We start from the raw sequence: 13,166 nt of genomic DNA, 5'->3' as shown, positions 1-13,166 counted from the left end.
CATGTATGAGGTTATAAGCACCCTGATGGGTGACTGTATAGCCTGTGGGAAACTGCACTGGCCGAATCCATGAGATGGCTGCTTTTGGTCTTGTATCTTCTTTCTGGTGTTGTTTAAAATACCTATGTGGCTTGTTTCCTTCTGAGCAAAGTGATCACTGTAGCCTTGGAGACAGGCAAGTCATAATTTGTCCTATGTAATAAAGGAGAACTAGTGTAATTACTAGTTATTTTAATGGTAGCTGAGACTGACTTATTCAGTTACTTTAACATCTAGAATGAATGTACTGCATTTTTATGCCTAATTGTGTCCCTGGTACTGCAGTTCTAATGTCTAGGTTGTACTCTGGTTCCAGAAATTAGGACCTAGGAATCCTTGCATCAGATGCTTTCTGTCTCAGCTGATCATAGGACCGTAGAGCAGTTCATCTGGAGTTTCCCAGTTTGGATTTAGTTTAAGTGTCAGTAAAATTATTTTTCTTGCATAATACATTTGTTCTGACATTGAGGTGATACCGGGAATATCTAGTATAGCAAAGTTACATCTCTGGATTGTTTTATGTAGCAGACTGACAGAGAATAAAAATGGTAGCAGATATCACAGTTAAATTGTCACTGTTAGATCTTCTGGCTAGTGTATGTGTGAGAGTGAGTGAGCGCACATGCCTTCCAGAACTTCTGTACATCTGGTTGTTAGGAGCCAAATGGTTTCTTATTGACATTAAGTTGGTGAAACTTTTTAAAGCCAGTCATCCTACAAAGTTGAGAAAGGTGAAGACGCATGAAGATAAATTTGTACCTTGAACTGGTATAGATGTTACAAAACTTTGTAATCTCCTTGGTAGAAACATCTACTGTCTGAGTGCTGCTCAGAAGCGTGGCACAGCAGACACAATACAGGCCCTATTTGCAAGGGGAAACAGTCCATAAACTTCTATTTGCTTTATTAAAAATCCTCCTCTATATATAATCCTACTAGATTTCTAAAAGTTCTTCCGGCCCTGTAGCTTTATGAAGCTCCAGGAAATAATATTAGAGAATGCTGTGTTGTGAGCAGCCAGAGGGTTTAGGTGCAGATTGGTCTTAATAATTTTGCACTCCATCGTAGACATCGACTCAGTGTAGTGTAAGGATACCTGAACTAACTTTACCAATGCAGAGTTGCTATCTGCTTTGTAGACATGCCTGTATTTATTCACACTAATGAAATGTGATTAATTTGTGGCCTCTGTTAGAATCCCCAGCATTTGCCACTGTCACAGCAGTTTAATGTTGGCTTCTGTCTTGAGAGTTGTATTTGGACTATGAAGCTTTGATTGTCCCCCCTCCCCCCGTTCTTTCACTTGCTCATTTTCTGTAAGTTGGGATTTTGACTGTGTAGGCATTTGAAATAACGAGATGTGAGAAAGAACTGTGTAGTCTACAGAAGAGAAAACCCTATATGGGAATTTGGCTCTGAGAGCAGAAACAGGAGGGAAACTTAAAACCATTTCTACACAGGAAAAACATAGGGTTTGGTGTATTTGGGCTGGGGGCTACAGTCCCTTCAGTAGAGGGCCTGCAACTTTGTAAAGTTTTTCAGTGCTTAAATGGTGTCATAATGCTTCGACTAATCAAACGTACTGATTAGAGAAAAGGAATGAAGAAATTTCTGAGATGTCTAGCTCAGAAAGGCAAAACACACAATAGCCTGGTTATCAGGCTGGTTAGTTTGTATCATGATTTGTTAAAGTGCATGTGACCTAAGACTCCTGCTTAGTTTTCGTTGAAGCTCTTGATGAACAAAGTATTTCAGGCATAGACCTCCTTCTCAGGTCGTGGAACTCTCATATTAGTTTCTTGAGAGCAGTTAGCATGTTATGACTTAGGTTTGCAGAAGCTTGGCTTGACCTGACTGGATGGAGTGGACCTTTAGAGCAGTGCTCTGTTCAACGCCAGCTACATTGTGTTTTCAGCATTAAAACTATCTCCTGCGTCCAGAAGTTGTCCTTGTGTGTTAACTTCAGTTTAGTGTGCTACTGCTGAAGACACATTCTGTCTCTTGTAGACACAAGGTATGCTTTATGGTGGTTCAGGATGAAAGATACCTTCTTCTTCACAAAGAGAAGAGTGATTTGGGGCGGGTGGGCTGGTTCCTTCTTAGAAATTATTACACCCAATCTAAGCATAATCTTATGTTTGCTTAACCACGTGGGAAGATATAAAACTCTTCAGAGTTTTGCAAAGATTCATTGAAATGAGTCATGATCTTGAAAATGGTGTTCATGTGTTTGTTCCCAAAGCTGTGGACTCTTGCCTATGCAGGCAGCTTTCCTTCTGTTTCAGCAGACTGTGGAGGTTACAAGAGGAAGCCAGCAGACAGTGTAACCGGTTGTGCACATTCTTTGATTACTGTGCATGATTCATACATGTGTCTGTCTAAGCGTTAGAGGGAAGCCCTCAGAACTTTTTTGAAAATCATTCTAGCGCAGTGTGTACAACTAAAGACACACTTCAGCAGTTTGAAAGCTTCAAGTTTCAGTGTCCCGTATATGTGGACACTTTTGTGATGCTGTGCTTCAAACACCCATATATGCAGTTTACTGCCTTTCAGTAGAGCCTTTATGAAACATGTACATTCAGAAAATTGGAAGAATATCACAAGAATATCACGTGTAGGAGAATGAGAAGTGCGAGGAAAAGATTGCTTCGTGGGAGGAGGGAAACCCCCAAGCTTGCAGGGTGTGATGAAACAAGAAGTTGGAGAACCGATCCTTTGATGAAGTGGTGGTATTCTCATGAGTGAGGGTATTCGTGATGCTGAATTTTAACTATCTGTGAGAACACTCTTCAATTACTAGATAAGAAAAACTGGAGGAAGAGTCTCGTTAAGTGTCTAAAATTGTTTGGTGTATTAAATATATACTGTGGTGTGAAAATATGGCCAGATAATACATAACAAAACTAATAGCTGTGATGTCAAGCTGGCATCTTACATGAAAATAGTAAGAGGCGTTCCTTTGTTGGAAAACTGAAGAGCCTATGTGTTAATTACCTCAGGTCTGCGGATGATGAATAGGTTGAAAGTGAGTCTCAGGGTTAGTGCCGCCTTCACAGTCAGACTAGGTGAATTCAGCTTCTCCACTGGCTAAAGAACTCATTAACAGCTTTTAATCACTTGGTCTCTGAGCTTCAGTTTCCCACCTGTGGGGGGAAAAGGATGAGACCTTTGCTGCTTCATAGTGTTGGGAGCTGATACAGGTCTTGCTGTATCACCAGCCCCTTCTAGGTTTCTCCCTAGTCCAAAGCATTCTTGTCAAGAGAGTTGTTGGTAAATCTTGCCTTTTAATAAATCTGGAAATTAGTGTGTCTCACAAATGGAAGTACAAAGTGTAACTGACATGTAATCAGGCTCTGTGGTATAGGTGTGCTTAAATTTTTTTCTGATGCCAAGTGGTTCAGTGACTGCTTCACATAGTCTTACTGCAAAATTTGAGTACATAATGGTAATAAAATGGAGAAGTAGCTGGTAGCTAGTCTGTCAAAGATTCAGAGCTTTAATATATTTTCAGCTGAACGAATACATAGATGGCAGGAAACTTGGACTATCCTAGGAAAAGTAGCAGAAGCTCTAACCTGTCAAGCAGTCTTCTCTTGTAATTGGTCCCATCAGTTATGCCTTGGGACAAGGTCTGTGATGTTTTTAAAGAAGCCTATGTAATCGCTGTTTTGAGTCAGCTAATTTGTATTACATTGTTACAGATCTAGAAAAATCCCTAGTTGAGATTGAAGCCAAGGAACAGTTTGGGTAACTGAAGGAATGTTGAAAGAAACGTAAAGGTCTTATAAATATTAAATGGTAGGTGATTACTATGCTGCTAAGGAACTCTTGACTTTTACAGATGATTTTCGATCCCACTATGAGCAAGAAGAAGAAGAAAAAGAAGAAGCCCTTTATGTTGGATGAGGAAGGGGGGGATACACAAGCGGAAGAGACTCAGCAATCGGAAACAAAAGAAGTTGAACCAGAGCCAACAGAAGACAAAGATGTTGAAGCAGACGAGGAAGACAGCAGGAAGAAAGGTAAAGTGCATCCACGTAGATAAACTCTCAAAGGTAGTCCTTCTGTATTTTGAGACTACAAGCCCCGTTTCAAGAATTTGGCATCACAGTGTATAATGCTGGGGCCCTAGTTTGTTTAGAGGCTTGTGAGTAATACTCTGCTGCCTATTTGGCGGGCATATTTCCCTCCTGCTTGAAATCATGTTCACAGACATCCAGCAAGCTACCAGTGGCTTATGTAAAATTCCACTTTACTGACTCAGTCTTTTGTGTGAGACAATGAAAAGAGAATCCCTAAAATAGTTACAATGCAGTTTTAAGTCTTCCACATGTAGTTGTTGCAATAATTCCACAATTATGGCTGTTTTTCATTTGAACAATTAAGCAATAGTGTGAATAACAGAAATATGGTTTAAAGGGTTTCTCGTTTTTGGACAACTGTGAATGTGATAACTAGAGTGTTCTTTGGAATCTTTCCAGAAATAAGCTTGCAATTGTGTATATAACCTTGCTTTTTAAATTGAGGCCAATGTCATTTCAAGATGACCTGATTCAGGGAAGGCTGTTAACTTAAATCCAGCTTGTTGATAAAATTGGCTCCTGCAGTAGACCAAAGAAACTATACCTTCCTTTTACAGTTTTCTTTTCATTTTTTTCAAGCACCTCTACTATAATGACAAAAGTGGCTAGTTTCTCTTGTACAGCAGAAAGAAAGATTAAGCACTTAAAAAATAAAAAAATGTGGTTAGAAGATGCAGAAACTGTATAACAGTACTGAGGTATTTGGGGGTAGAGGGGAATGACCTCTTTAACACCTGAAGGATATCTGTAGAGGCTACAGGTCATTGCTTATGTCTTACTGTAATGTTTTGAAGATTTGGATGTAAATTAGAAACCTTAATGTCTAACTGTTTCTACAGTTATACTTCTTTTGTCAATCCTTTCTTTTTAGATGCAACAGATGACCTGGATGATTTAAACTTCTTCAATCAAAAGAAAAAGAAGAAAAAAACAAAAAAGATATTTGATATAGATGAAGCAGAAGAAGGTGTAAAGGTTTGTCTCATAACTAGGCCATGTTGTCTATGGCTGAAAACTTTCTTGCTTTCATTTTCTTGGGATTGGCAGTGCAGGAGTTGTTTTGAGTCCATCATTGTGTCTTAGTGCTGTTAATAATGAAACTTACATTTCACTGTGTCTTTCATATATAGTAGGTTCTGCTGAACATGTTGCTCCTGCAGGGCTTTTTGCGCAGAAGTGAAAAAATCTAACTGATCTGCACAAGCAAAAGTAATTCTGCAATCTGTTGTAAGGGTTGACTAGCATCAAGGTTAATTGTCTTTTGGGGTGAGAGAAGTAAATGGATGTCAGAAGCCACGCACAGAATAGTCCTCTAAAAGCCAGCCCTTCAAATAAAGGGTATATATCTGCTAAGAAATCTGTTTTTACTCTGGTGTTTTCTTTAGAAATGATTGGCTACTGTTCTGTGTTCCAGAAGGTGTACGAGATATTTTTACTCTTCCCAAGTTTTATTCCAAGTCATGTTTTTGTATCGCGTGTCAGTGTTAACTGGCAAGCACAGAGAGCAAGAGGACAGAGAAATGTTACGTGTAACCTCTTCTTTGGCTTCTGCCTTTTGGGGAAGAAAATGTCCCTCTGATCTGCCCCAGACAGGCAAAATGCTTGCTCTCTGTTCTCTGCACGTGCAGAACTGTGATAACAAATTGGACTGGCTGCAAGTAGCACAGCTTTGCCTTACCTTATTGTCTGGCATGTAGGGTGTTTTGTTCCCTTATGCCCTAAAATGGCTGATGCCTGTAGGTAAGTATAGCGTGACCTTGTTCTTGACCAGCCAGAAGTTAGACCAGAAGATAAAAATCTGTCTCTAGTAGATTCATGGTAGTAGTGCAGTGCTCTCTTCAACATACTTTAGTTCCGTTCTTATCTGTTATGTTTCAGGATTGTGGTAGATGTTACTAGTATTCATCTAGTATGGCGTGCTACTAGTATTATTTCTAATGCTGTGCAATGGAGATTTGTGTTTAATACTGTAAACGATAGTCTTGTTATTTATTTGCAGGACTTGAAAATTGAAGGAGATGTGCCAGAGGCAGTAGAACCTGAAGATGACCTTGATATCATGCTGGGCAATAAAAAGAAGAAAAAGAAGAATGTGAAGTTTCCAGATGAAGATGAGATAATGGAGAAGGATGAAGGTGAAAGTATAACCTAGCTCAATGAGATGTTGAAAGTGAAATGTAGTTCATGTTGTAGGTGAATAAGTTCTGTTCAAGTGCCTTTTTTTGTTTCAGAATTCATTTTGTTACCTTTACCACTATGTTATTTATCAGAAAAATGTTCTATGAAAGCATTGTATAAATTTGCCGTAAGTGCTGTTGTCCCTTGTAGGCAGACAGAGACTTGTGTCCACATCTTAGTGGAATCTTCTTTGATGTACTTTTTAGAAATGGTGTAAGCATGAGGTTAAAGAATGTTTCTTTTCTTCTTAATGAATCCCAAACAACTTTCTTTACAGCTTTTGAGGATGAAGATAGCAAAAAAGATGATGGAATTTCTTTTAGCCTTCAGTCAGGACCTGCGTGGGCAGGCTCAGAAAGGGACTACACATATGATGAGGTAATGTTCAAAAGACTTCTTAAAAATACCTTCCATGTTTATGTGCATCAGTAGAGCAGGGCCTTATGCTCATATGTCCTATTTTTAACTTAAAGGACTTGTAGTCAGACGCTCATGAACAGAAAAATAATAAAGCACATCTTTTACAACAGGTAATTTTCATATAGGGCAATATTAGTGATAGTTAAAAACACCTCTGCAAATAGGCTGAGGTACTGGTAGATTATGAAGTAAACCCTTGGGGAAACAGCTTTTATATTTTGCATTTATCAGAACATTTTTTTAAGTGTGTGTTGAAAAGCATATGGGGAAATGCTAATGGGCAAAGACAGTCTAATATTCATTGTGAATGCTGTTTCAAGTTTTTTTTAGAAGTGATGTACTTCATTTGAGAAATGCAAGATACTCATGTTAATGTGAATCCCTTTTTTTTGCAGTTGCTCAATAGAGTATTTAACATCATGCGGGAAAAAAACCCAGATATGGTAGCTGGAGAAAAACGAAAATTTGTCATGAAGCCTCCTCAGGTTGTAAGAGTAGGGACCAAGAAAACATCTTTTGTCAACTTTACAGATATCTGCAAATTGTAAGTTTCCTCTTTAGGTTTCCCAGGAATAGCAGATGAATGCACCTTTCTGTACTGTTGGCTGTTGTGCTGAATGCATGTTTTCTGGTTTGCCATAGTCTTTTGCCAGAAGTAAACTGAAAGCTATTTCAATCATACTGTTCATTTCCTCTACATTTATCTGTGAGAAGATATTTATGAAGATGATTTATTGAGATAATTTCTTATTTTATACTTAAATTATGAAAATGGTAGGCTTGCTACATGGGCCTCATGGACTGAAACTAAACCTATTGCTCTTGTGAGTTCATTGGCTTCTATCAAGTTGGTAGTTGGGTCACCAGTGATATTTATTTGCAAGTCTTGGGCAGGGGGGTGGGGAAAGTTCTTTCTAATTTGAGCTGACTACAAATACTATTCTCTTGGTAAATGGTATGGAGTTCAGTAATTTTTTTCCACTGTTTTCTGCAGTGCTTTCTGTGTCTTAATTATTTCTTGTGAAGGCAGTTCTATTCTTTGTGGGCACTTCTGGGAATGCATATCTGATTTGTTTCATAAGTGTGCCAGAAAACAGTCCTGGTGAAATCATACTGAGGATCTGGGTAGTATACTGAAGTGAGCTTTTAATGGTAGCTAGTAACACTTTTTTCAGGGAATGGCAGGGGGCTGGGAGAATAAGAATGGAAAGTCTCAAATAGAAAACTTATTTTCAGTAGTTACTGTAATTGTGAGTTTGGTTTGGGGGGGATGATGGGGTTTTTTGTGGACTGTTCAGCTTTCTTGTGTCCTCAGTCATTGTCTGCCTGTGCTCTTTGGTGCAGACCCTCTGGCACTGCCCCCTTTTAAACTTGGTAATTTAAGATCGTTTTAGCCTGCCAGTCCTGTATAAATATCAAATTTCTCTGAAGGGGGAAGGTTAAACATATCCTTACTTTATTTTTAGATTACATCGTCAGCCAAAACATCTCCTGGCATTTTTGTTGGCAGAATTGGGTACAAGGTAAGGCTACTGGGCTATGTATGTGCTTATGCAGAGGAAGCAACGGCAACATAGTTGACATTGTCTGATCAAAAATAAAATTATTGGGTTTAGGTCTGTATATATGTGCTTGAACGTCAGGCTGTTCTTCCCTGCACATAGATGCTGTGCTGGGTGATTGAAGAGATACCATCTTAGGGAAGAGGTACAGAGGCAAACTATAAGTCCCAAGGAACAGTCTGGATAAGGGTTTGAATTCCCTATTTGGGACCTTTCTCAAAGATGCTCGGATAGCAGAGCTGTTTGTCACAATTGGTGAGGATGGCTCTGTGGCCCGTATCAGCCTAAGGCAGATGATAGATAGCTAGGGAAGAGAGAATGCCTGACCGCCTAATGGCAAGTCCTGTGGGCCTGTAGCTAGTTATTCTGTCTAATGCTGTAGTTAAATCCACCTGTCTTAGCATAAAAACAGTGTTGATTTTATATGCCTCTTATCAAAGATCTCATGCTGTGGTGGTGTACTTTCTGGTTGTCTATTCATTTCTCTGTTGTAGACTACAATGTTGTTACATGTAGACATAGAAAATCAAGGAGTCTAATCGCAACGTGTATATAACAAATGCCCATTTGTTTGAGCTTTGGAATCTTCAGCTCCAGACATCTTAAACAAAAACTTAGAAACCACAATGTGAAAAAACATTCAACTTACTACATCAGAATGGCTAGAAGAGGATCTTATTAGTCATATTACACCTTACTGGGGAGTTGTCTTGCTCACTTCTGTGAGATAAGCAGGTGTTAATTCTCAATTCTGTAAAGTTCTTCTGATTGGGTAGCTTAACTATGAGGCTGATCTCTGGTGGAGTTTGCTTTTACTGCAGTGAGGGTTATGCTTGGGCAAAACTTCCTGTAGGTTTTTAAGTGCCTTCAGAATTTTGCATTTTTTTTCCCACAAAGTAATTCTGGCTTACTCTTGTCTTGAAGAATGCATCATCATCTTGCTTCATGTTCCTGACTTGTTTTAACGCTTGACGTCTTCTGCAAATCAAATAATTAATTTTTTTCTTAAATTAGTGGCTCAATAGATGGTAACAACCAACTTGTAATCAAAGGAAGATTCCAGCAAAAACAGATAGAAAATGTCTTGAGAAGATATATCAGTAAGTATAACTCCCTCTTCCACTATAGATTTCTCTCAGACCCGTTTTGATGACCAGTGGCCCATGTATGGCCCACATGTGTGTGCATGCTGTGGAGACTCTGTGCTAATGCTGCAACTTTATAATGGAATAATGCAGGTACAGGTGGTTCTACCATGGTTATAATAAGCACATAGGTCGTACTCTGTCCCGGCACTAAAACATACCAAGGAAAACAGTAAGAGCATTTGAGAATTGCTTGTTTTCATCTGACTTTCATTTCTTGGCTTTGGTGAGGACTATGGAAAATAACAGTAATTGTTAATTTTAAAGTCTGTACACGCTAATTAACAAATACAATGTGCATGTCACTGACTGCTGGTCAGAGGACTCACAGATTATATGTAACAAAAAATACTGCTTTAGTGCTGTGTCTGTACAAGAGTTGCTGACATCTGGGAATGCTGTTTCAGCAGAGGAAGTTATGAAACACCAGTGGGAAGTCTTAACTGGTTGCTATTATTTTTAAAACACCAGTGTCAGTGCGTAATGTATCGTATGAAACCTAGTCTTTATTAACCTGGGAACTAGGGGGAATTTTTAGGTTGCCTCAACCTCTGTGGTTTTCATAGTAAGCCACTTCTAAGTTAGTAGATGCATTTGAACAGCCTTTCAAGACAACTGTTAAACTAAAGGCTGAAGAAGTGGTGACTTGTTCACTGATAATGCATTATCTTTTAACTGCAACTTAATTCCTTTTCTGCAGAGGAGTATGTCACCTGTCATACGTGTCGGTCACCAGACACAATCCTACAGAAGGACACCAGATTATATTTCTTGCAGTGTGAGACCTGCCACTCTCGCTGCTCCGTCGCCAGCATCAAAACTGGTTTCCAGGCTGTCACAGGCAAGAGAGCACAGCTCCGTGCCAAAGCTAACTAGTTTGCTAATCAACACTGGATTTTGCAAAGTGTTCTGGGGAGATATGACTGGACAGGTTTACAATCTGAATGGATTTACCATTGTATTAAAACAAGATTGTAAAAACTACAAGAAATTTGGCTTTTGATTGGTCTGTGAAATCCTTGCAAGATGCAGATCCTCAAGCTGTTCACATGCGTTTGCTCATTGAATATGTTTTACCAACTGTAAGGAACATGATGGGAAAGGAGGTGCTTTTTAATCCGTTCAGACTTCTGTAAAACACAAGATAAATTAAAGATACTATAACAGTGAGTGTCTTCGATTTGGATTTTTCCTTCAGTTTCCTCTTTAAACAGCTCATGGGAATGGTTGGCGTGTTGTTCTGCAGATCATGTCACTGAACTATGTCCAAGACCCAGAATAAAGTTTAAGATAAAGGTTATTTTGCTTTTACATAAGCTTATTTTTAGTTAGGCTATCATTAAACAGAGAAACCAGTCACAAAAAGTCACAGGGACGATATACCAACATGAGAACTGCTCATGCTTTTATAGCCACATTAATATGGGAATGCATTTTGCACAGAAAGTGACATCAGGACATGTTGATACTGCTTAATTAGGCAGGATGTAGCTCTGACATAGTTCAGACACCATATTGATGCTGAATCTTAACATAGAATTGATAAACGTACTGTAAGCTTTCCTAGTGTCATAGTACTAAATTTTGCAATTTCTAATAGAGAAATGTTTATATTTCTTAAGTCCTGCACTCTTCACCACTTTAAAAAGAATCTAACTAAATGCAGCAAAAAAAAAAAAAGGATATAGGTAACATCATTATATGATGGCTGCAACACACTGTCTTCTATGAATCTTGAATTTACAGAAGATACTGCCAAGTAGTTTGAGTTCCAAATGAACACATTATACTTCTTGATCATAACATGCACTTCTCTCTGCTAGTGGTCAGTGTCAGTAATCTCTAGGGGACATGCATAGTGCTGTCCTAACTAGTTTTTATAGTGCTGTAGAAATTCTGTTACAGCTGCCAAGTACAAAGACGCAAATGGGGAGTGAAGTCCCTCTTGAGCACCGTAAGGGGGGACAGTTTTCATTTAATCACCAAAATCGCACAGGGTCAGGATAAGGTGTAGTAGCTCAGGACCCCGGGCGCCCATCCCTGCAGGTAGGCAGAGTAGCCTCCTCCCCAGAGAAAATGGTGGTCATTCTGAATGCAATTCGTCAAATATCAAACTGAAGGGTTTCTACCAAGTTTTAATCTTTGTATGTATGTTAATACAGAACACAGTCTTGCTGGGAAGTCACTTACTTGCTATTTGAATACTTGACAGCACTGTAAGGCAAAAATCAAGGTTTTATGGTTGGTTTCTTAAAAGCATTTTGAATTTCAAGTGAGCTATAACAAATGTTGGCTGTATCTTTAAGTGAATAAAGCCAGGATCAGTGCCTCTTGTAACATTATTGTTGTATTCTTGTTTTTTCTCTAGCAAATAGGCATTCTCCTGTTGGAAGAAAAACTTTTTGGAGAAGTGCTAGTTGCCTTTTTGTTTCGGTGACTTGCTGTTGGGACACACTGAAATAGCTGAAGAACAATGATACTTTCTGTTTTTAAATGCTTGCTTTTTCCTGGGTCAAATACTTTTAACATACTTTTTTAAAAAAATACAGTATGGCCTTGAGCTGGTGCTATATTTTAGTGCATTAAATACAAAGTTTGACTTCAGTATATTTGGATCAAAAAGATCAGGTTAATAAAGGAATAAATAATTGTTCAAACCCATCATCTGTGAGCTCTTCTGGCTCACAGGAGAGCTTTATAGGTGTATTTTATAGATGTATTTTGAGTCTGTGCATGAAATCCTGAAGACATTGGTTTTGATGGCTAATATTTGAGTGAAACATCTTGAGCTGTAGACTCTAATTTACCTGTGGAATAACCTCACTGATGCATGAAAAGTCTTCCGTGTCTAGGAGCAGATATTAGTTGAATTTTATTTTTTTTTTTTAAACACCTTCCAGTCTACATTCAAAGAGGAGTATAGTCTACCACAAGTGTTGTATGAACATAAATGTCTCCTGCTGCTTGTAAGGCTGATGTAAGTGTAAAGTGCAGTCGTGTGTTCAGAGGCAAAAAAGAGTTTTGTACTTAAGCTGAATGTAAATAAGCATCTTAAGGACGGAGTTTTTAACAGGATAAGGTGGTAGCTTTGTTTGCCTTGGGTCTGCATGCAGGCGTGTATTTGGAGGCAGACCCATCTGCGTTTCTCCATGCTTTTTTCTCTGTGAGCTGAGAATTGGCTGTATGGTGCTGACGGAGATGTGGGAGCTAGATTGTTTTAGGTACTGAAAGACTGTAGAGGAGAATGGAATCTCAGTTTGAATGAGTTGGGGAGGAGCCTGGGAGCTAACGAAGAGCACAGTGATGCAGCTGGGTTGCTCCTCTCCATGGCTCCTGCTGTGCCCAGAGTTCTCTTACACCTTACCTGAGTAATCTAAGCTGTTGCAGGTCTGTTCCTTTCCAGCAGTAAAGATGCAACACGCCTTTCAGCCCAGAACATGCAAAAGAAAATCTGAGACTTGTCACTGGAGGTCCTAGGGGAACTGTACAGAAGAAGTCGTGTTGCTGTCAGTCAGCCTGAAATTTACTGATATCCTTGTAAGAAGAATAACCCGCTCTTGCCAGGTAAATGCTTTTATCTCCCTTGCGTAGTTGGGGGGTTGGAACTCAAAGGGTTAGGTGACCTTGCTCGGGTCACCAGAGTAACCCGTAAAATGAAAACAGATCGAGTTCCCTGGTTCAGTATAGATGTAGTGGGATGAGCTGCCTTCAAGGTGGTGTCATTCTGTTCTGCTGAAATA

General features: G+C 39.1%; 1 protein-coding gene across 1 annotated transcript; it reads left to right on the top strand.

Annotated features, from left to right (window-relative positions):
* The first annotated feature begins 3,859 nt into the window (after positions 1-3,859).
* On the top strand, positions 3,860-11,763 carry EIF2S2 (eukaryotic translation initiation factor 2 subunit beta). The gene is made up of 8 exons (XM_009284001.2): positions 3,860-4,061; positions 4,993-5,096; positions 6,121-6,256; positions 6,577-6,677; positions 7,115-7,263; positions 8,186-8,242; positions 9,296-9,381; positions 10,127-11,763. Exons 1-8 carry the CDS (start codon positions 3,881-3,883, stop codon positions 10,300-10,302), a joined length of 990 nt encoding a protein of 329 aa, XP_009282276.1. The 5' UTR covers positions 3,860-3,880; the 3' UTR covers positions 10,303-11,763.
* Positions 11,764-13,166: the final 1,403 nt, after the last annotated feature.

This window comes from Aptenodytes forsteri, unplaced genomic scaffold (genome assembly GCF_000699145.1).
Source record: "Aptenodytes forsteri isolate BGI_AS27 unplaced genomic scaffold, ASM69914v1 Scaffold295, whole genome shotgun sequence".
Classification (NCBI taxonomy): Eukaryota; Metazoa; Chordata; class Aves; order Sphenisciformes; family Spheniscidae; genus Aptenodytes; species Aptenodytes forsteri.
The sequence above is the reverse complement of the archived record's forward strand: the minus strand, read 5'-3'. Positions and strand labels throughout refer to the sequence as shown.

Excerpts from the sequence above, each read along its gene's own strand:
- EIF2S2 (XM_009284001.2), top strand. The coding sequence starts at position 3,881 with ATGATTTTCGATCCCACTATGAGCAAGAAGAAGAAGAAAAAGAAGAAG. Across the intron at positions 6,257-6,576 it reads GATAATGGAGAAGGATGAAG|CTTTTGAGGATGAAGATAGC; the intron begins GTGAAAGTATAA and ends CTTTCTTTACAG. Across the intron at positions 7,264-8,185 it reads TTTACAGATATCTGCAAATT|ATTACATCGTCAGCCAAAAC; the intron begins GTAAGTTTCCTC and ends CTTTATTTTTAG.